Source organism: Octopus bimaculoides, chromosome 13, assembly GCF_046866305.1.
Source record: "Octopus bimaculoides isolate indiv1 chromosome 13, ASM4686630v1, whole genome shotgun sequence".
Taxonomy (NCBI): domain Eukaryota; kingdom Metazoa; phylum Mollusca; class Cephalopoda; order Octopoda; family Octopodidae; genus Octopus; species Octopus bimaculoides.
The window spans coordinates 31,318,298-31,343,297 of NC_142940.1; the positions used below are offsets into that span (position 1 = coordinate 31,318,298).

General features: G+C 35.8%; 1 protein-coding gene across 1 annotated transcript in view; it reads right to left on the bottom strand.

Moving 5' to 3' along the window:
* Window positions 1-25,000, bottom strand: part of LOC106872092 (glycine receptor subunit alpha-2) — an 817,309-nt gene that overhangs the window by 123,969 nt on the left and 668,340 nt on the right. The window contains exon 6 of the mRNA XM_052972407.2: window positions 18,068-18,178. Within this exon, the coding sequence (XP_052828367.1) occupies window positions 18,068-18,178 (111 nt within the window). The remainder of the gene's footprint in view (window positions 1-18,067; window positions 18,179-25,000) is intronic.

The following is a 25,000-nucleotide window of genomic DNA, read 5'->3' on the forward strand; positions in this document are numbered from 1 at the left end:
CACAGGTGAGTTTGAAACTAGAGATCCTTAGTAGGCTTCCGAGTCGACAGATGCATATTACAGGAAAAGAAAAACAAAACGAAGACAGGAAGAGTGCCATTTAGAATATTTTTAGTATATTTACATAGAGTAAGGTGAATAAAAAATGGAGAAGTAGAAGTAATTAATGTCTTACAGCTGTTTCTAGGATATCTCAGATAATGGGACATCGTCATACACTGGGCATTCTATAATCAGAGACAAGGTGTGTATGCAGGAAAGTTCCGGACAGAGAATTTACAGCATATAAAAGTATAAACAGTAGATAGAAGAATAAAGACGAGAATAAAGTTAACAATATATCTTATTTCAGAGTGTATGGAGGTTAGTCTGTATATCCGTAAAGGTATAGCCCCTTAAGTATAATACCAGGTAAGCCCAGGCAGTATATTGAATGTTGCATTCAGATTGAAGGAATTAAGTCAAGTGGTTAGCTTGTAAGAAAAGAAAAATAGTCCATATGGGTGCATAGTGTGAGAGAGATAGACATCATGATAGACAGATAGATTAGTGAGAAAGGGTGGATGTTGTGAGTGAGTGAATAGAAGGGAGGAAAGAAGGGAAGAGGATAAACGTGAGAGCGAAAGTAAAATAAAGATAAAGATAAAAGTTAGGAGGCCGATATCATTCTTCGTCAGGGTAGATTCGGGGTGAAAGGTCAGCGGTTAAGGTTTTGGTAAAGTGGAGCAGGAAGGCATTTGTGGCTATAAAAGGGTAATAAATAGATAAATGAATGCTAGGTTCAGAAAGAATATTTAGTTTTAGATCAATATTCGGTAAAGAGAGCGAAAGTACTAGATGTAGATGCATAACTTAAGGGATTATATTCAGAATTAAAGTTAAAAATCAAAATCAAAATTTAACAATCAAAAAGATTATTGCAGCTAGCGAACTTCTAAAATACTTATGTTAAAGCAATAAGTATTATTATATGAAGGAAAAACGTACGTATATTGCAACAAATGTAGATAAGCAAGGTCATGCGTGTTGATATTGCTTGCAATTTGACTTAGGGAAGAACCTAAAAGTACAATAAAACCTATACTTGCATGAAGAAAATGCTTCATGTTGTCTATTAAGTAATTGTGATGAATCATGAACTAATATTTGGAGGGCTTCCTTAAGACAGAGTCCACATGCAGAGCGCTGGAGTTGGTATGGGCAACCAGAATCTATTATGGCCCAGGTTATCTATCCTATCTGGTAGTTTTCTTACTTATCAGATGGTGTATGTGGTTAGCTAGGGACCTACTTCTCCCTTTTAATTCAGCTTACTTTAATTGAATATATTGAAAATATTCTAAATGACCAGAGATACTCGTCCTGACTTGGTTTTCTTTTCCTTTTCTTTATATATATATATATATATATATATATATATATATATATATATATATATATATATATATATATATATATATATATATATATATACATGTGTGTATGTTATATATATATATATATATATATATATATATATACATGTGTGTATGTAATATATATGTATATACATACATACATATATATGTCTATAATTCAGTTGTCACTAATTCTGCCTGAGATGCAGGGCAGCACCTATATGGCTAGAAAGACCTTTAGAGCCACAAGCAAGCACATTTCATATACTAACAAGGGAGATAACAAGCTCTTCAGTAGTGACTAATCTATCACTAGATGGTTTTGGCTGACAATATATATATATTTCCTTTATGAATCTATGGCTGATTTAGCAAAATGCTAGTTTGAAAATTATAAAATAATGAAGGCAGCTATACGCAATATAAAACCAAAAATGAAAAAATGTAGTTGTCAAAAATTGTAAGTGATGGCGCAGAGTGAAACCTATATTGCTTGAAATAAGAGTTTTAAAAACTCTTAGAGCCACAATAAAGCACATTTTCTTATAATACTGGCAGGGGAGATAACCACCCTACAGTGAGCGAGATCAATATATTCGTCTATTTTAGTAGTGACTATTCCATCGCTGAATTTTGAATGTCAGTATATATATTTACCATATGAATTTGTAGCTGATTCAGCAAAATGCTGTTTGAAAATTAAAAAATAAGGAAGGCAGCTATACGCAATATAAAGCCATAGCATTAGATATAACCGTAAGTAGATATAGAGGTGTAAACGCACTCGCTTACGTTGTTTGGCGCACGCATACGCTTCCGTTCAAACTTTCACAAGGACATAAGCATTCGCACACTCGTGGTTTTGCGCACATACGCTCAACCAGCGAATTAAATAAATACTAATTAAAGTCAGTGCCGACAAATGGCTAGTGATACGACTCCGTCTGGTATAGAGTCACAGATTCTGTGGTAGGATTCACAAGGTCTGGCCGATGTACTTGTAGTGTCATGAATATGGCCAATGTATACCGATTAATGTGAGATAAATACCAACTTCAGCCTGTCAATAAATATCACTCACTATAAGATGAAAATGCAAAATACCTACGCATATCCACACAGGTGATCCTATCACTGGCATTAATACTTTCTTCAGACTATCGATTATTTTATTAGCCGTTCATACAAAAAATACACATCTACTATGTATTTATGCACATACTTATGACGCTACTAGTGCTGTAAGTATATCGGTCAGACCTAGCGAGCCCACTCAAGAATCTGCGACTCTTCACCTAGCGGAGTCGTATCACTAGCCACTTTTCAGCACTGGTTTTATTAATATCTATTTGTTCGCTGTGCGAGCGTATTTGCGCCAAACCACACGTGTGCGAATGCTTCTATCTTTGTGAAAAATTGTACGAACGACCGCACGTGCGCCAAAGAACATATACTAATGTTTATATCTAATCATGTTTTTCGCTATATTGTTATTTGTTTCTTTTTGCATCTGATATTTGCTATTGATCTTCTATAACAATGAAGCTGTATCCCTTAGTTTGCTGCTTTTATATACATATAACAAGAAGAAATCTAGCGAAACAGACGCTACTTTAATGAGATACATCTTGTCATCACCTGACGAGCCACATCTACACCGACAGATGTACCAAAATCAGATATTCAGTATCTCAACCGGGAGGAATCTTCATTTACACACATACGCGCGCGCGGCGCGCACACACACACACACACACACACACACACATATACGCACGCACACACACATACACAGACACAGACACAGACACACACACACACACACACACACACACACACACACACACAGTAACCGGCTAAGTGATAAAATATCCATATGTACTATCAGTATCCGTAACCTGCGTTATTGTCGGGAAATAGTGTGCAGTGACACGATACACGTCGAGCGCAGGTGGCAATAGGATAAACAAACGTTTATCAGGGACCAATGCAAATAAGTAGAAAATAGAGAGAAACATAGATTAAACAGTACATCGATAGGACCACATTTAAAGCTTGTTTATTGATACAAAGCAAGACATAATAAAGCTAACAACTGTTTCTGATCAAAATACCAGAATGCAGTCTGTACATAAATGCGAGAATACAATTCTTCGTCTTCGTAGGGCATTCGAATTAAGGCAACAGATCTTCATCAGAGTGAGAAACAAGTGCATGCAATATAATCAAAAGGGAGAAGGAGAAGGAAAGAAAACATGGTTTAGGTAAATAGTCTATAAAAGACCAATATTTTAAGTACACATAATTATTTACCATGCGAGTCCAAAGAACGTAGACGAGAGCACGAGGTATTAAAGGAGTAGGGAATACTGCAAGTTATTAACGGGAGGAAGCAGTTAGGAGTACTGGTTATTCAGTTACTTATACTGGTTAATCTATGGGTTTTTTCCATTTTATAATTATGTGCACACACACACACACACACACACACACACATATATATATATATGTAAATACATATATACATGCATATGTATATATATATATATATATATATATATATATATATATATATATATATATATATATATATATATATAGAGAGAGAGAGAGAGAGAGAGAGAGAGAGAGAGAGAGAGAGAGAGAGACAGACATATACGCAGTTCATACAACCGAAAAAACACACTCTAAGGCATTAGAACAGTAATATATATTCTAGGAAGTTAGAAGTTATGGTAACCCCATGACCGGTCTAATTTTTAACTTCCTTACACACACACACACACACACCCACACACACCCACACACACACACACATATATATATATATACGTGTGTGTGTCTGTGTTTGTGTTCTGTGCCTGTCCCCCACTACCTGTATTGTTGTGTCTACGTCCCCTTAACTTAGCGGTTCGGTACAATTGACCAACCAATAGAGTAAGTAGCAGCCTTAGCAAAAGAAGTACTCCGATTCATTGGACTAGAATTCTTCAAACCAGTGACCCCGTGTGAGTGCACTCTAATAACTGAAACAAACAATAGGTAAAAGATAGATTATTATTTTACTGTGTATTATATTACAAAACCTTATTGCATTTTCATGACATTTATCATACTGTATTGTGTGTGTCTTTCATATTGCAGTATAGTAAATTTAAGAAAAACGAGATATTTTCTTTAAATTATATTCTGCACAGACAAACCTCACCTTATACCCGTACCAACTTATTTAATAAGTCATCAATATTTGGCTAATAACCCAAATATTTCATGAATAGTTGCTATGACAATTTCACCATAGAATTCACAACTCTAAAGCCACGCATCCATTCATGCAGACCTAAATCAAACACTTTCCTATTTCTTAATAGAAGTAGTATGTTGGTTGAGTCGGTAGAATGTCGGCTAGATTCCTTCTTGCAGTTCTCTGTACTGTGCGCTTCAGTTCCCGCCTCCCACCGAGGTTACTTTACATCCTTTCTTACTTTACATCCTTTTTTCATTGATAAATAAAGTATCAGTCCTGTGTAGATACAGGCTCTTCTTCTTCTTCTTCTTCTTCTTCTTCTTCTTCTTCTTCTTCTTCTTCTTCTTCTTCTTCTTCTTCTTCTTCTTCTTCTTCTTCTTCTTCTTCTTCTTCTTCTTCTTCTTCTTCTTCTTCTTCTTCCTTTTCGTCGTCGTCGTCGCTTTCTCATTTTTCTTCTTCATTTCTCTACCTTTTCCCCTGCAGAGGCTCTCATCAGGTTTTGAGACCTGACCATGCCACTCTGTATACACTACGACTTCATAGGGAATTGACAGATCCAGGAAGACGGGACGATTTCTTAAGATACTCAGTCACGGATTTGTTGCATTTTAAACACGAGAAGCGATAAATAAGTGCAAATGTGAAAAATATCCGTTATATAAAAGAAATTTACTTTCGAATAGTAGCCTTCAATATTGTTTCATTCACATTCTCTGACCCAACATTTTAATATAAGTGACAGAAAAGTTGGAGAAGAGAAATCCTCAAACTTTTGGCTGAAAAGGAGTTGCAGACAACTTGATTGGGTAATCCCATAAGGAATCGGTTTATCGATATTTTGCACTCATCAATTTTTTTTTTTCGTTTTTGGAGAACTTAAAGCATTCAAAAATCCCATGAGTCCTAAGTAATGCTGGCATCAAGTTTGAACAAAATTGGTAAAAGTTATGGTTGATAATGGGGTGTACCCAATTTTATTGGGGAATCCTATCAGGAATCGGTTTATCGATTTTCTTTTATCCTGATTAAAAGGAAAACCCAATAAGGAATCAGTTTATTGATTTTTCACACCAAATAGGGCTTGGGTCATGACGAATGACCTCCTAAGATTGGAGCGACATGCGTGCTAATTTGTGGACGTGCATAAATTACATTCACGTACACACACACACACCCTGCCTTTTATATCTATAGATGTATATATATGTGTGTGTGTGTGTGTGTGTGTGTATTATGTGTGCATATATATATATATATATATATATATATATATATATATATATATAATTATATATATATATATATATATATATATATATATATATATATATATATATATATATATATATATATATACATACAGACAGAAAGATAGATTGATAGATTCAATTGAATAGGCAAACAAAAATATGAGACACTGCCTTGAAGAATTTTTTGTCGAATGACTCGAGCCCAGAGCATTTTTTTTTATTTTGATAAGCCTGGTACATATTTTATCAGTCTCTTTTTGACAAACCAGTAAATTATGGGGATGCAAATAAGCCAAAAGCAGTGATGAGGGAGAAACACAGACAAAAAGATACACACATACACTTACATATATACATATGTATACGATTACCTTCTTTCGGTTTCTGTCTACGAAATCCACTCACACGGCTTTGGTTGGTGTGAGGTTATAGCAGAAGGCACATGTCAAGTTACCACGCAGTAGGACTGAACCCGGGACCATGTATTTTGGAACCAAGTATCTTACCACACAATCACACTTGCTCCTATATATATATATATATATATATATATATATATATATATATATATATATATATATATATATATATATATATATATATATATATATATATAATTATGTGTATTTCTTCTATCTTAATGAATAAAAATTCTTCTGATAGAATAAATGGGTTAATAGAAACCAATGTAGCAAAGAACACAAAATAACTGTGGTTGGCTCCTGTTTTTATGGCAGGAACTCCTTGAAATTTTGAGTATATTTAAGAATTTAAGGATTGGAGAAAACGCATGTTATAATTGATTGCATACTTTATTCCTACATATGTTTCAAAGGATTACAACCTGTGTGATCCATAGGAATCTTTGATATTAAAATTGTAACCTTCTCATCAGGGAAAGCATGGAAATCATCTTAAACGTAAGACATTATGACCGATTATATATATATAAACAAATAATAAATGAGTATATGCATATATACGTACAGGTGTGGGCATACCTACGTCTACCTGTATATATAGGTGCATATCTGGGTACAGGACATTGCAAACAAAACGTAGACAAGAAATAATAATAACCAGAGTACAGAAAACACACATGCCACATAGAGAACATTTTCCTTCATCAGCTACCCCCGTTTTAACACCGGCGTTTCGAAGAGTTATAAATTTAATGAATGGAGTAAAACGCATATGTTAACTGCATACTTTTATTTCCAACATATGTTTCGAAGATTACAAATTATACCTTCCATAGGAATCGGCGATGTTAAAAATGTAATCTTCTCTTCGGGGAAATGCATGGGAACCAGCTTAAACGTAAGACATATTAACCGAATATGAGAACTATAGTTGGAGAAGGTTATAACGTAATTTATTTGAAAAAGCCGTTGGAGATTAGGACGCTACCAGAAAGTACGTTGGACAAGAAGGGAAAGAAAAGAAGGAAAGAAAAAAAAAAAAAAAGAAAATTAGAAATACAAGATTAACCCTCCTTTACGATCACATTACATAACATTCCTATCCAATTTTTATCGGATTTATACCATCTTATTATCTCCCAACTTTAAACTCTGAATTTTCTTTCTTTTTTCTTTTTTCTTTCCTTATTTTCTTTCCATTCTTGTCCAACGTACTATCTGGTAGCGTCCTAATCTCCAACGGCTTTTTCAAATAAATTACGTTATAACCTTCTCCAACTATAGTTCTCATATTCGGTTAATATGTCTTACATTTAAGCTGGTTCCCATGCATTTTCCTGAAGAGAAGATTACATTTTTAACATCGCCGTTTCCTATGGAAGGTATAATTTGTAATCTTCGAAACATATGTTGGAAATAAAAGTATGCAGTTAGCATATGCGTTTTACTCCATTCATTAAATTTTTATATATACTCAAGTACCCAAAATATCAAGGAGTTTCTACCTCATAAACAGGAGTTACACCACAGTTATTTTGTGATCTTTGCTACCCTGGTATCTATTAACCAATTTATTTTGTCCGAGTTAATTATTAATTAGGAGTAAATAAATACATTATAATAATAATAATAATAATAATAATAATAATAATAATAATAATGATAATAATAATAATAATAATATATATATATATATATATATATATATATATATGTACGTGTGTGTGCGTGTGTGTGTATGTGTATATGTGTGTGTGTGTATATGTGCATATATATATATATACATATGTGCAGATATATACATATATATATATATACATGATATATATTATATATGTATGTATGTATGTATCTATATGTGTATGCAGGCCTGTATATATGTGAGATAAGTTTCACTTTAATAGTTTCAGTATTAATAATGAAACTATTAAAGTGAAAGCATCTGACATTACAATAGAGAGATGTAATTGTTTCACTTTTGACACAATACTTAAAATAGTGGAAGAGATAAGAGATTGCTCTGGGCTCGCATTAGGCAAGAATTTGAACATTTTTTTGGCCTATGACACTACATTGTCCTAAGTAAGATGTGTGTAAAATTTGAATGAAAACGGTTGGGTAGGTCTCGAGTTTTAGGGATTCACACTGACAGACAGACAGACACACACACATACACTCAGACACACATTCTCATCTTGATATACTTTTACTCTTTTACTTGTTTCAGTCATTTGGCTGTGGCCATGCTCGACCCCAGGACTTATTCTTTGTAAGCCTAGTACTTATTCTATCGGTCCCTTTTGCCGAACCGCTAAGTTACGGGGACGTAAACACACCAGCATTGATTGTTAAGCGATGTTGGTGGGGGGAGCAAACACAGGCACACAAACATACACGCACATACATATATATATATATATATATATACATATATACGGCGGGCTTCTTTCAGTTTCAGTCTATCAAATCCACTCACAAGGCTTGCCCAAGGTGCCACGCAGTGGGACAGAACCCGGAACCATGTGGTTCGTAAGCAAGCAACTTACAACACAGCCACTCCTACGCCTAGCTACTTACCACTCAGCCACTCATGCACACACTTTATTTGTGAATTAAGGCTACCATTGGTTTCATGTTAAGAAAAATGGGGGAAATATCCTAGTGTCTTAACAATTTATCAAGCCGATTACAGGTAGAATTGTGTTCGCCTCCATTTTGGGAAAAATGCCTCGTTTAGTTTGCGGAGATTCTCGTGAATTCACGTGAATTTGACAATGAATCATGGGACATTACTCCTGTGTGATACCTTTTGAATGTTTGTCTGCCTTGGATTAGTCATTTCGCCAAATTGTAGTGTGGTCAAATTGTTTGCATTATTTTGCTTTTGTTCTGGGTGTGGTGTTCTTATACTAGTGTACTGAGGTACTTCGTGATTGGGGAATATTTCTTCTGAGTTTGTGTGCTATGTGTGTTCACATTTCACAGGGAGACAAACATTCAAAAGATACCACACAAGAGTAACGTCCCTTGGTTCATTGTTTATTGATGTGAATTCACGAGAGACTCCACGAACTAAACTAGGCTGTGTTTTCCAAAATGGAGGTGAACACATTTCTTTATTGATCGCCTAAAAAATTGTTAAGGTGCTAGGTTATTTTCCTATTCTTCTTAACATTAAACCAATTGTAGCCTTAATTCACAAAGAACTTATATACGCCAATGCGGTGATGAACACTCATTTTTATCGTTTGATATTTACGTATATATATATATATATATATATATATATGTGTGTGTGTGTGTGTGTGTGTGTGTGTGTATGTGTGTGTGTACATAATGGTGTAGATATTGAGTTGAACAGTGTGTAGTGGTGTTCGTATAGTGGTATGTGCGGTGAGAGTACTGTAAGTGTGTGTGGAGTGGGAAGGTGTGCGTGAGTGCACATCCTGTGAGTGTGTATGGATGCGTGCTTAAGGGTGTGCTTTCTGAGTACTGAGTTGAATAGATCATATAGGTGTTTGTATAATGGTGTAAAGGTGTGGGATGGAGGAGAGGATTAGTTCAAGGTCATAGGTGTGTGGAAATATGTGTGGGGTTAGATTTTGATGAAGAAAGTTGCAGGACATTAGGAAAAAAGGTATTTGTTTGGGTAGATGAATCTAATGTGTTTCATTTTATTAAAACTTTTCATCTTAATCATAATATACGATACAATTTCGTTCTATAACGCACTGTATATTCTTTGTAATTCAAACACATACACCACACATTCAAACCACTATTTTAAACCAATATATATATGTTTTAACACTGCACTTTGAGACAGTATTCTCCACCATGCCATCACTCAGATTCAGGCTAATACACAAGTCATACCATTACGTATATGTAGGCGATAATTTTCATTAAACTGGCGCTGCTTCAATTTCATATTTGAATTTATTCTTATGTAACTTTCTACACCTCATTCTAGAGTTCGAGGTGAAGGAAGTTAGTTTCAAACAATCAGTAGTAAATCCTCAGGGACAATAGTGGTTTATTGAAACGGAAGATTGTGGATTTGTTGTCGCATCGAAGTACGATAAACTGAAAAAAGTTCTTTTTATATTTCACGGTAGGCGACCAGGTTTGCCGGTTGGATGGAAAATCCTGGGCCCGCAAGGATTCACCCAACTTTTTCGACATCTCCATGGGGGCAAATGACTTCGCCCAAATTACGGACCTTGTAGGGCATTACCCACTCAACGGTCTCCATGAACTATTCACTAACAATTATAGTGGTCTATACAGAGACGACGTTCTGTGCGCGATCCAAAATTCTAGCAATCGAACACGCTAGAAAAAGATTAATAAGAACATTGGCTTTAGTAGCATCTTCTGTAACAATGGTAAAACTGCTAATTTCTTGGACGTAACGCTGGACTTGCCAAACCAAACCAAACCTTCTACCCATACCACAAACCTGGGGAAAACTTCCACTACGTGAACTACTCCTCCAACCCCTCCTCCCTCCTAAAATCTATTGTGGAAAGCGTTCCCTACCGAATTTTCTCTCTATCTGCTAATAAGAATTTATTCGATCAATATGCTGAATATTACAATTGTGCCCTACAACGTGACGGATATAAAATCTCAATGGAATACATCCTCATGTGGGATATTCCTCTCTCCACTAAACCCGGAGCTGAAGCTAGGTCCGCACCCCTGAATAATAAACGTAAAATCCCCCTATCCCCCCAATACCCGTCCAAATTTCAGAGTAACAGACGACCTAACAAACAACCCTCCTACCAGATGACTCCAAATGTTATATGCATCACAACATACCGAAACAAACACTAGTTTAAACCCCCGAAAGCCTATCCCCACCCAGTTAACCCCCGAATCGGATTAAACGAACAGGAACCCGTAACGTTATCTGGTTCCACTCCCTTCGCCCTTAATATTCAGACTCGTGTACCTAAACTCTTCTTTGCCCTACTCAAAAAAATTTCCCTAAATCTACTCTCCTTAGAAAAATATCTAATCCCCAATCTATAAAATTGTCCTACTCCACTACCACCAACATTGCCGGAGTTATCCGACATCCTAACAACAAGAAACTCAGAAATCCACAACCAGCTAACATCTATCCTAATAAATTAACTCAACATAACTCCAAACTGCATACATATAAATCCAAAACGCCAACCGACACTTTTAATAAAGCTCTACTCTCATCTCCAACTACAATTCCACTACAAACACCCGACCCTTAAATTTACCACAACGCCCAACTATACCTGTTGCAAAAATAGAGAACGGCTCAGAAGGTACTACCAGACACAATACTTATATTATACAACCCCATAACACTACACTCAACTCCTTAACAAATAGTAACCTTAAAGCCAGCAATAATAACCAACCTAACAGCGGGTACTCACTGAATAGCCATCCTCTCACAAGTTCATCTGGAACATCTACAAAGTTATACAGCTTCAGACGCCCAACCTCCTGTCCTTTAGATAACCGCTGTCTCACAAGGAAAAACATCGTTTATAATCGTATAGTATCAACTGCCAACTGCAACTACATATATATCGGCTCATGTAGCATCCCCTTCAAAGCTGGAGTGAGCAACCACTACTCCAGTTTCAAGTCCCAAACAAAATTCAACAGTACATCGTTATATCAGCTTATCAATAAACTAAAGACTGATTCAATGCCTTACAGTCTCTATTTGTCCATAGTCACCAATGCCAAGCCATACACCAACTATAATAACAAGTGTGATCTCTGCATAGCCGAGGATTTAGCTATTTTGCAATTCACAGATTGTCTTAGTGAACGCAATAGCATAATTTTTACCTACAAAATCTATTCTCAAAATACAAATAACAACAACCGCACTCTGTTTTTCACCCTAACCTCCATAAACTTTCTCTTTTATCTACGCTCATTACCACTATATCGTAAACCAACAATATATATTACCTTTAATTCCTTATTGTCATTTACATAATTTCCTCAGTATTTTCCCTTACCCTTAAAAAAATTCGTAAACTTACAAGAACATACGCCAACATACACCTCTACTACTTCATACTGTAAACACGCTCATCGCACACAATATATATTCCTTGATTGAAAACCAGCAGTAGCTGACACGATTCTTCCCCATTCTCTCTTGCTTTCTTCATGCATATATACATTTCTTTCTCTCCCCTTACCAAAAACATTTCCCAACCCTCTTCCCTCCACATTATTCTTTTTATAATACGATTTACCTAAGTAATTTCTGTGATTCGGCCAAAACAGCACTATTGAATACTACCGGTTAAATAAACGTGCTTAATTACTCATTCCTCTCACTCCCTTATATTTTTCTGTTTTCCTTCTTTTAATCCTTATTTCTCTTTACATTTATATTCCCCTCTCTTACTGTGCTCTGACAGAATCTTCCATGTGCTGAGATGTACCTCCTTGCGACAATGTAAACTTTAATTTAATGAAGCTGCGCTCGGCCTGAAGAGTAGTCTGCCGTATACACCTCACTTGAATATTTACCACTTCTGAGGTTCCGCTTGCTATGAAACATATGTAGCCCGGATCTTATATACTCTATTTCTTAACTCATATATATATATATATGTGTGTGTGTGTGTGTGTGTGTGTGTGTGTGTGTGTGTGTGTGTGTGTGTGTGTGTGTGTGTGTGTGCGCGCGTGTGTGCGTGCATGTGTGTGTGTGTCTGTGTGTGTGCCTATGTGTATTTTTGTGCTTGTGTGTGTGTGTGTGTGTGTGTGTGTGTACACATAAATGTCTTTTACAATGAAAATAGAAACGTTAGGTAGCTCATTGTCCAGGTTACCAGCTTAAAAACTTAGAAACTTTAGTGTACATTTATGTGTTTTACTTTGAAGATGATTTTATCACGTTTTCTTGCAGGTACGTAAGCACACACACGCATACACACACACACACACACACACACACACACACACACGTACACGCACATAAGCGTGTATGAGTGCATATCACCGAAAGGCTATGAGATGATGCCTCCTCGAAAAAAAAAAAAAAGAAAAAAAGCAATTTGCTTTTCGAAATCTGTGTCCGAAAGACAATACTTTAGGTAATTAGTAATCAAAAAATATAATCAAGTTGTTTCGAGAAATAACTCAATTTTCACATAGCCAAATCTAGCTCTCTCTATCTGTCTGGGCTATCTATATCTACTTCTGTCTTTTACGTTTTTCCTCTCTCACTCTTTCTCTGTATATGCACATCTCTCACAAATGCCTCGGGCTTTCTCTTTTCATATGAGATATAATTGCTTTCATTTTGCTTAAAACTTCGTCGTCGTAATGTTTCTGCTTTCATTTTGCGATAGCTATCATGAAGAAAAGTCTAGCTTCTTAATCCTGTTTTCTTGATTGGGTAAAAGTTATCAAACCTTACATCTCTGTAACATTGTTCCACAAGTTTTCTGCAATAATGGATCCCCAAATCGGATTCAGCGGGAAAAATTAGATTAATATACGAAATTTGAAAATTTACACTTACTTTTAAAATTTCAAAATCTATGACAGCAAAGGAAAAGATACCCCACTTCTCTCTGTCTATCTGTCTTTTACGCTTTTCTCGTTGTAAACTTCTCCTCTCTCTCTCTCTCTCTATCTCTCTCTCTCTCTCTCTCTCTCTCTCTCTCTCTCTCTCTCTCTCTCTCTCTCTCTCTATATATATATATATATATATATATATATATATATATATATATATTATATATAGATGTATATGTACATACAAATAAGAGGAATGACCAATAGGTGGATACCTAATATGCTAGATGAAGACCCCATATGGTCTGACCACTAAGAAAAATTGTTCTCAACAAATTTCGGCAAACGCCAGAACGTAAAGCGAGCAAGACAAATGAAAAGATACAAAATTTGGTGAGAAGCCACATACCTAGCTTCCATTGTTACCATTTACATTACGTAATTGTCTGCAAATCATCAACAATTTTTCTTAGCGGTCAGAGCATATGGGGTCCACCTGTAGCATATTAGGAATCCACCTAGTATTTGTATGTAATATAATTTTTCTGATTCTTCGGATTTTTAAATATGCTAAGCCACTGGTTTAAATTGATATCAATTTAATTAATATTAATTTCTACCCTCCTCACTTTCTCAATCGAAAGACCTTCACAAAATGACAGCGGTGGGCTTGGGAATCATCCGAACAGAGACCGTGGAGGAAGACATAGACGAACATGGAATAATAAAAAAAATGAAATAAATTCATTCTATTGTGAAAAGTGCCGGTAACGACGGACTACTCATCTTATATATATATATATATATATATGGCGTTCGATTATAAATAAATAGATATAAAATACATCAAGTACAAGGCATCACCAACGAGTGAAAAACAAACGAAAACACATAATGAGAGACAAGAATGGGACAAAATACCACAAGAAGTCTTAGCCCTCCTCAAATGTCGACTATTAATTACTCTCTGTTTCGAGATTTCAACGACTATATAGGGAAACTTTATTAAACTGCAGCATCCAAATATTTTTAAAATATTAAATTTCTGGTGAGTTATAGCTTCGAACGAACAAATAACGACAGTGTACACGTACAGAGTAAACAATCCACGAAGACAAACATTAAGGGCTGTTTGGTCAAGACGCATTGCACTGGGTAAAGCCTGAGATATATTTTGAAAGGATATAGAATAAATACAAGAGAAGAAAATAGTAGAAGTGAAAAAAAGAGAGAAAAAATAATGTCGGGAGGCGAGAAAGAGTGACGTCCAGTTAAGTACGCGTCGCCTCCAGAAAAGACAGAGCTGAGAGAAACTTGGCCTGTGGTCACGTGGGATCAAACAGACAGAGGAGAAGGAAGAACAGAGAGAGGATGGGGTAAGGAACAAAGGGGGTGAGGAAAAGGGAGAAAGAACGATAGACAGTAAGAGGGAAGAAAGATAGACGGGGGACAGCAAAGAAGGAGTGGGAGAAAAGGAAAATATAGAGGATTTTAGAGGGATAGAGGGAAAGGAAGAAAGAAAGGGAACAGAGAGTAGAACCGCAGATATAAATAAAAAAAAAAAACTTACTGTTGATAAGGCTGCGAGGCGTTCGATTATAAATAAATAAGTATAATATACATCAAATACAGGACATCACCAAAGAGTGAAACATACGTAGACACACGAGAGATAAGTACAGGACAAATTACCGAAAAATATACAATAAGAACAGGACATCACCAACAAGTGAAAAATATGTAAACACATAATGAGAAACAAGTACGGGAAAAAATACCACAAGAAGTCTAAACCCTCAACAGTTGTCAACTGTTAATTACTCACTATTTCGTGCTTTCAATGCTTGTGTAATTATGATTATAATTATTACTATAATTAGTAAAGTTTATTTGCCAACAGAACGTGGCTGTCCTATAAAAGACTATGTTACTGTTATTTAAGCCTCAGGTAAACAACTTTTCCAGCTGGCTATCGATACATAGTCTATGTCCATATAGTGTTTGCAAGGGAGGTTATCTCTCCCATCTCCAGTCATAGTTACTGGGTGGTTACCCGTTCTCAGTGTGAGGCAATCACTGGCTGTTGATGGAAGCTTTCTCCACTCGCAAACACTATTTATTCTTTAAGCGACACACTTTCGCTGATCTGGTGTTATTATTATTATCCTTATCGTTAATATTGTTGTTATTGTTTAAGACGTCGCACAGTATCCAATATCATGATGTTGACTGAATATATTGTCTCTACCTGGGGTTTGTACTCACTGTCAAGTCACAACAAGGACCTCAGACACAGTACTAGACACCTAGATTGTAATGTATTTCTAAAGTTTCCAGATGCTTTTTCAGGTTGGGTGTTGTTGAACCCAATGCTCCTTTTCGTTCATTGCTTTTTTGGTGTATATTGGTACTAAGCACCCGTTACCTCGTATCCATACTTCCGGCATATTAGCCAGTGAAGGTTATGCGCTACTTTGTCATGTCTGTGCTTGTACACCTTCTGCACAAGACTTTCACAAACACCAACAATGTGAGTCACAATTCTGACCCTCTTCCCACACATTCTGCAGAGGATCGTTGCACTTGTGTGATATATATCTCTTTTCACTGAGTTGGTATTCAATGCCTGATCCTAGGCAGTGATGATTAGGTTTTCTGTCTACTTTTTTAGATCACTCTTGCTGAGCCACCTCCATGATGCTACCTGATTCTTGAAGTTAGTTTCACGGAGGAACTGTCCATATAATTCCATACAGATTAGGGTTTCTTCTCTCTTGGCTACTCGTGATCGGAATTCATGAGCACTCTTAAGTCCAGTTTCGGTAAATCCTTCTGCATTAGTAGCATACTGTAGTAGATCTTCTTTGCTATTCACCAAATACTCTGCCATGTTTGTTCTTTCGCTGTTGATACACTCCCGTACGCTAACCAGCCCACTTTCATGTAGAGCCTGTGTATTATTATTCGGGTGACTTGATGGCAGAAATATTACCACGACGAATAAACATTCGTAGCTGTATTTCTTCCATTTTGCGTTCTGTGTTCAAATAATTCTGAGACTGACTTTGCCTCTCATCCGTTCGGGTCGATAAAATAAGTACAGGTTGCGCATTTGGGTTGATGTAATTGACTAGACCCCTTCCACCAAATTTCAAGCTTTGTACCTCTAGCTGTAATATTACAAAATCGTTAGCGGAATCATACCAATTTTTTTTTCCGTTCTGAGTTCGAATGCCGATGAGGTCGACACAGCCTTTCATCTTTTTGGGGACGGTAAAAGAAGTACCAGTTGGTCACTTGAGTAATCCACTTGTCCTTTTCCCTAGAATTGCCTCGTGCGAAAATTTGAAATCATGAAGTAGCAAGTCGGCAGAATCATTAGCACGCCTAATAAAATATGTAGCGACATTTCTTCTGACTCTTTACGCTCGAAGATCAAATCCTGCCATGGAAAAATGTTGTCCTTCATCCTCCTAGGGTCATTAGTAGTAGCTGAGTACTTGTGTCGATGTAATCCACTAATTCCCTAGCTTTGTGCCAAAATTTGAAACAATTTGTATTATTTCTTGCATTATAATTTTAAGCAAGATAGTTTTACAAAACCAAGTGGTATCGAGATATAATCATGGCGGAAGAGAGAGAGAAACTGGAAGAGACACACAGAGAAGAAAAATAGAAAATCAAAAACAGAGAGCTGCAGAGAGAGAGAGAGGGAGAGAGAGAGAGAGAGAAATATGAATGTCGTATTTGATATCCGTATTTCTTCCCCACTGTCTTACATAAAATACTTTTGGCTGTGTTTCTTGCCTCTCAGCCACAGCTTCTTGTCAGATAGTATAACTAAAGTGCCTTTCAAAATGACTGCCTAAAACTAGAATCTCTGGTAACCATAAGAATTTGTTATAGATCTCACACCTTTACTTCTCTGTACTGACTACCCACACGCTGTTACTTAAAAAACCCTCTTCAATACAGCTAATATTACTTCTCTCCGTTTCTAAACTATTAAAGACTTTTACTGTACTCTTTAAATTTAAGTATCATCTACTTTATTCTATAATATTAAAAAGGCTTCTTCTCTGGATCTATAGTTTTAGGACCCTTTCCCTAAGATCTGTAATGTCAAGGGTCTTTCTCATTGATATATAATTACCAGTAAACTTTGTAATATGTACAGAATGACACTGTAGGAAAGAGAATTTCACCTACCTTGTGTATGAGCTTAGCATCTAATTCGAGGTATTCAGCATCAATGAGATCGTAGAAATCCAATCGTTTGTCTGTCCATTCTTGGGTAATTAAGGCATTCAGGGAGTAGTCCTGCAGAGAAGAATAAAACCAGCAATAATATTAATGCCACACAATTTCAGAACTTCAGTCATGTTTCGGCAGGAAGGATCCATGAAATCGAATCCTGTACTTGATAAATCTTTAAGGTATTTAGAGAAAATAAGTGTATAAGGTGGAAGAATTTGAACTGTGAATATACATTGTCCCGAGTATATATGGCAATACATTTCTATCCAGGACTTTGCTGTTTATGCTGTCGCTGTCAACAGCTATAATAATCTTTTCTAATTTTGGTACAAGGCCTGAAAATTTTGAGACGGAGGTTAGTCGGTATATCGACTCCCAAAAAATAAAAGGCAAAGCCGTCGTGGGTGGAATTTGAACTCGGAACGTAAAGAGGTAAGAAATTCTGCTAAGTATTTTTTTTCTGGTGCCGTAACGTCTGGTAATTATATTATGGTCCCTGAAAGGATGAAAGTCAAATTCGATCACCGAGGAATCTGAGCCCAGAACGTAAAGACAGACGAAATGCGCTAAGGTCCGGCGAACTAACGATTCTGCCAGTTGGCCGCATGTTTTAAAAGTAAGCCTACCTCACTGAATATACAAATTCGATCTCAGAAGATTAGAACAAATTCTACAAGCATGCTTCTATCCAATATAGCGCGAGAAGGGTAGAAAGGAGTGTAGTTAAATGTTATCGATATATTGTTCAACAGATTTGAACTCGGAACATAAATAAGTATAGCTTAATACTACACACAGATGAGATATTCTTGTTTAACCCTAGGTCAAAGCAATCTAAAATCAATGAATGTTAGTCGTGACAAGTTTTTTTTTCTATGCGCATGCAACCTATACGACAAGACTGTCTAATTTATCTCTTTCTAAAACCGTGAGGTGTTATTTCAGGAAGATTGCCTGCTATTTCTGTTCAAGTAGAGGGAACATGTAGAAATACTCCATTAGCTCATACGTGAGATGTACTCGAAAATGGCGACGTGAAAATAATTATGAAATATTAAATGAGAATTATGAAATGCAAAACAGTAACTTTATTTTAGTGTAATTAAGTCAGACCATTATATTACTACTGGTTAGGTTATTGATCCAGTGGGGATAAATTGCAAATTCAGTCCCGAAGGGAAATCAACACACAGGGACGCACACAAAGAATAAGTGATATAATGAACCTCAGTGCATGATTGATAGTTATTTTATCGAACAGAAATTGAATTCAGAACACAAATAAGCATAATAATGGAATGCAATAAGAAATCTTGTGTTGCATTAAATTGTTTCTAATATCGTAATACCGATGATATTAACACGAAGAATGTTTATTAAGATGAATAGAAAGCCGTTGGTGGTAAGGGAGTGTAGTGTAAGAAACACCTAAGTAGAATATAAGGAGAGAGTGTTAGTTAACAAAGAAACACGACTAAACATTTAATGAGGAACATATATTAATTTCTATATTTATAGAAAGCATCTAATTAAATTAGCGGGAGACTTGATACCGAAAAGAATGTGTAAAAGAGAAAGAAAGTGCAAAATATAAATCCAAGTATGCTAAAGTTAAGGATGACAGCGAAATTAGATAAATATTGATTCAATGACTAGATAATTGAATTAGCATAAATGTACATAATAAACAAACACTTATGTAAAAGGGGGAAAGACAAGTTCAAACAAATTATTTCAATAAAATGCAGGCTTAATAATTGAAATATCAGTGGTTCAAATTTTCGTGGTAGTAAAAGCAATACTTTGTGGTTTTCTTTGCAATGATATTTAACTCGGAAAAGAGGCCTTTTTAGCTCTAAGGAAATATAAACATAAATATTGATGGCAGAGGGAACAAACTTGAAACTTCTTTCGTAGGTAACTGTCAGTCTGTCTCTCTCCTTCCACCTATCTCATTCTTTCTGCGTATAAACACACATATTACACACACACACACACACACACACACACACACACACACACACACACACACACACACACACACACACACACACACACATTGCACATGGGCATATGGATATAAAGGCCTGCCAGTCTAAAAAAAGTTACTCACTTTGCGAGTTTACGGAGAGTTGTTAACAAACTCTATTGTAGCACGGAGTTCTATATACATAAAATATTCGTTACCAACGGAATATGTATCTCGCAATATAGAATATTTCGTTTCTGCAAATCGATTTACACAAAGCTTAATATAATTGAAAAGAACCAGGTTTAGAACTTTAAAATAATGATATATAAGCAGGACTTAAAAGAAGAAACAGGAGAAAAATAAAATGAAAATCCAAACCAGAATAAATATGTACTTTATAAATTCTCTGGACACAGCCATCGTAAAAGTATCATCGTGAAAAGTTTACATTGAGTGACTTTGTTGTTACATGCTGATAGTTTTGCCCAAAAGAAATATTTTCATTATTACTTCCATTATTCAAGATATTATGGGGATTACAAACAGTCTTCTTAATTTTTTTATAAAGTATATTTAACTTATTTGTGTTTTTGATGTTTCAGCAATTTTCTTACGTCACGTATCTCTAGACTATGATTTGATAAAGCGTCAAAATATTTAATGAAATCCAGAGAGATATTTTATTTAATAAGAGCTTCTATAATGGACTATAAAAAACCCCCACATTTCTAAATTACACTTATCCACTACATTTACCCGCCGTACTACTTCCCTTCTTAATATTTCCTTAATCATTGTTATCTTATTTTATTTATCTTTTTATTTATTTATTTCAGTCAGCACTAGAAAATAAATAATGCCTCTATGAAGAAGTTCTGAAATAATCGAAACAAGCAGCAATACTTTATAATATATTGAATAAAGAGAGTGCAGGCTGGAAACAACGAATTCTTTTGAATTGATTTTCTATTTTACCTATGATCTATTTCTAAATTATTGCTCTTGTATACAAGCCTTTACGTGACTGTATGGTGAAAATGACCCCTTCCCAGCTACGTAGTTTCAGGTTCGGTTACACTGTGTATTTAGTAAAGCTTCGAGTTGACCAATTCCTTGTAAGAAGAATTGTGTGTACAGGCGAGCACGTGCACATGCTTACTTTCAAATTCTTGAATGCTAACTCATCTTAGATTTTCGACAGAAGGAGTGAACCTTCGAGGTTGATCGACTATTTCTGCAAACGTACAAACAAGCATGCATTCACACAGAAAGATGTACACAAACACAAAAGATGTATATTATATGACAATTCCGACGCGTATTCTTTTCGTGTTCGGATTTAGATGTTGCACGCTTGTGTTTCACGTCATTTTGCTTTTCCTACTAATCCCATTTTTGTTTACTTTCCAGTATATTTAACAGTCATTGTAAATTATCACATACACATTGTATATAGTTACCTCACAATTTTGAAACCGAATTATGGCTGCTACAGGCTTCCAAAAAGCAAAGCACTCATTCCCTGCATTATAGAGGTGCAGGTAAATTAGCTTAAAATGGGCGTTAATTTCATGTCCAGTCCCACAATATGGCGACTTGAACGAGTGTCTTCTATTATAGCTCCAAGCCGAGCAGAGCATTGTGATTGGATTTAATAGACAAAAGCTGAACTGTACATATATGATTGCACCTTCTTCTCTTCACATTGTAAAAAGATTTCAAAGTATAGGAGCTGCGGTATTTGTTTCCAATCTTCCCAAGAAACATGCCCGGTGGTCAGGAAATGGAAAAGGGTTGGTGTCAGAAAAGGTATCCCGCAATGAAAATTATCGTGTGAGACATGCAAGCATCTGTAAGTGAACGTTAAGCGATGAGAGTATATACATAAAACATATGTAATAAACGCAACGCAAATGTGTATAATATATATATATATATATTCAGTTATTGGACTGCAGATGTGCTGGAGCACCGCTTTAAAGGGTTTTTAGTCGAAGAAATCGACACCAGAACTTATTCTATGGGACCCTTGTTGCCGAACTGCTAAGATACGGGGATGTAAACACACCAACATCGCTTGTCAAGCGATGGTGGTGGTGGTGGTGGTGGGGACAAACAGAGGCACAAAGGCACACACACACATACATACATATATACATATATATATATGACAGGCTTCATTCAGTTTACATCTACGAAATCCACTCAAAAGGCATTGGTTGGCCGAGTCTATAGCAGAAGACACTTAACCCAAAGAGCCAGACATTGGGACTGAACATGGAACCATTTGGCTAGGAAGCAAGATTCTCACAACACAGCCATGCTATATATATTATATAGCAATCATATGTAATATAAATGTATGTGGATTCTATAAATTAATATGCTTAATACATGTAAGGAGGTCTTCTTTCCGTTTCCATCTATGGAATTTGCTCACAAGAGTGAGAGAGTCATCGTTACTGTGCGTCCGTTCCTTTGTGCAAATGTAAGGCGATCGTTTTTGCCTTGTCATTATATTCAGTGTTGAAAATTATGCTCACATGCAATACATTAATTTGTTTGAAAGATATTTTGCAATATGTAAAGGTAGTTCGACACTCATATATCTTTTTTACAGCACACGTAAGTACATATACCACCCTCCGTTTACATATATATATATACACATAAGTCTGTGTGAGTATGTCTGTGTATGTGCGCGTGTGCATGTGTGGGTGTTGTGTGTGTGTGTGTGTGTGTGTATGTATGTGTGCGTGTGTGTGTGTGTCGTACATGTATGTAAAATTTCCTAAATTCTTTTAAATTTCGGTTTATTGATTCCTTCTATTCTTTTTCGTTCAGACTCTTCTGTATATATGTGCCTTCCTTTATCGATCACCACTTCTCTCTTTCTCTCTCACTCTCCCATTGCTTGTTTGCTTGTTTGTTTATTTCTTTCATCGCCTACCATCAATATCTATATTTCACTGTAACCATTATTCCTCACTTTAATTCTCCACGTCAAACTCTACCTGTCTTTATTGTTTCATTTTGATATTAGATTTTCATTAATAAGCGCAGGAGTGGCTGTGTGGTAAGTAGCTTGCTAACCAACCACATAGTTTCAGGTTCAGGCCCACTGCGTGGCACCTTAGAAAGGTGTCTTCTGCTATAGCCGCGGGCCGACCAAACCCTTGTGGGTGGATTTGGTAGACAAAAACTGGAAGAAGCGTGTCTTATATATACATATATATATATGTGTGTGTGTATGTGTGTGTGTGTATGTGTGTGTGTGTGTTTGTGTGTGTGTGTATGTTTGTGTGTCTGTGTTTGTACTCTCACCATCACTGGACGACCGATGTTGCTGTGTTTACGTCAACGTAAACACAGAATAAGTACTAGGCTTACAGACAATAAGTCCTTGGATTGATTTGTTCGACTAAAAGGCGATGCTCCAGCATTGCTGCAGTCAAATGACTGGAACAAGTAAAAGAATGAAAGAATACTGATATAGTATGTAATTTACAACTAAATATAACCGTCCATCAAAACCTGGATACATGGATGCTTAGAGTTTGCTAATGTGCCATTACTCAAACTTATGTTGGAATACATTGTTACATTTGTGTGTATGTTTATATATATATATATATATATATACCTGCGATGGTTTTGTTAAGTAGCATCGATTTTTACAATTCTGTAAATAAGAATAAGAATATTTCATAAGCTTAAAGCTTATAAGCCATCACCGCAAAATGACTAAAGAGAATAGTCTAATAATGCGGCACATAAGTCCTCGAAAGAAAAAAAAGCAGGCTTTGCTGTAAGCATGGGACTCGAACCCACGCTTCTTTGTTTACGCGACCAAAAGTGCAACCGTTACACCAAAGGATCAACGTGCTTCCTCTCGTCAGATTTAAGAACTATAATTAGTTCGTAGTTGTTTTTGTAAACAAACTTTCATTTGCTTTCACTGCGATAGTTTTGTTAAGCAGCGTCGATTTTTATAATTCTGTATATAATAATAATAGTATATATATATATATATATATATATATATATATATATATATATATATATATATATATATATATATATATAGGTAATCTTCGAGTTTAGGGGGATAAAAAAAATAAATAAAAATATTCAAGGGAAATAACTGAACGACTTACCAGTATTATCCGTTTTCTTCTAGCTCTTTATAAATAAATCACACCCTAACCCTAATCCTAACCCTAACCCTAACCCTAACCCTAACGTCAATCAAATCACGTGTGTGATTTATTTATAAACAGAGATGTACGGAGAATACTGGTAAGACGTTCAGTTACTTCCCTTGAATATTTTTATTTATTTTTTTATCCCCCTAAACTTGAAGATTACCATATATATATATATATATATATATATATATATATATATAAATTTCCAATAGGCATGGTTCTGAGTTAAGTCCCACTCCCTGGCAACTTGGGCAAGTGGTAAGAGGATATGGAAGACAGGCACTGAAAGAAGCCCGTCGCATATATATATAATATATAAGAGAAACTGGAAAAGGTGACAAACGCCCAGGCTGTTATTAAAACATTTATATCTTCATATCTTCTACATAATTTTCGATTACCTTATAATTATTCCACTGCTTCTTCCCTAGAAATTGCACACTCACACACACACACACACACACACACACACACACACACACACACACACACACACACACACGCACACACACACACAAGCACACACACACACACAGACACACACACACACACACACACACACACAAACATATTTGTGTCTGTGTTTATCCTCCACCCCGTTTAACAACCGGTGTTGATTTCTTTATGTCCCAATAATGTAGTGGTTTGGCAAAAAAGATCGATAGAGTAAGTACCAAGCTTAAAAAATAAGAACTGTGGTGGATT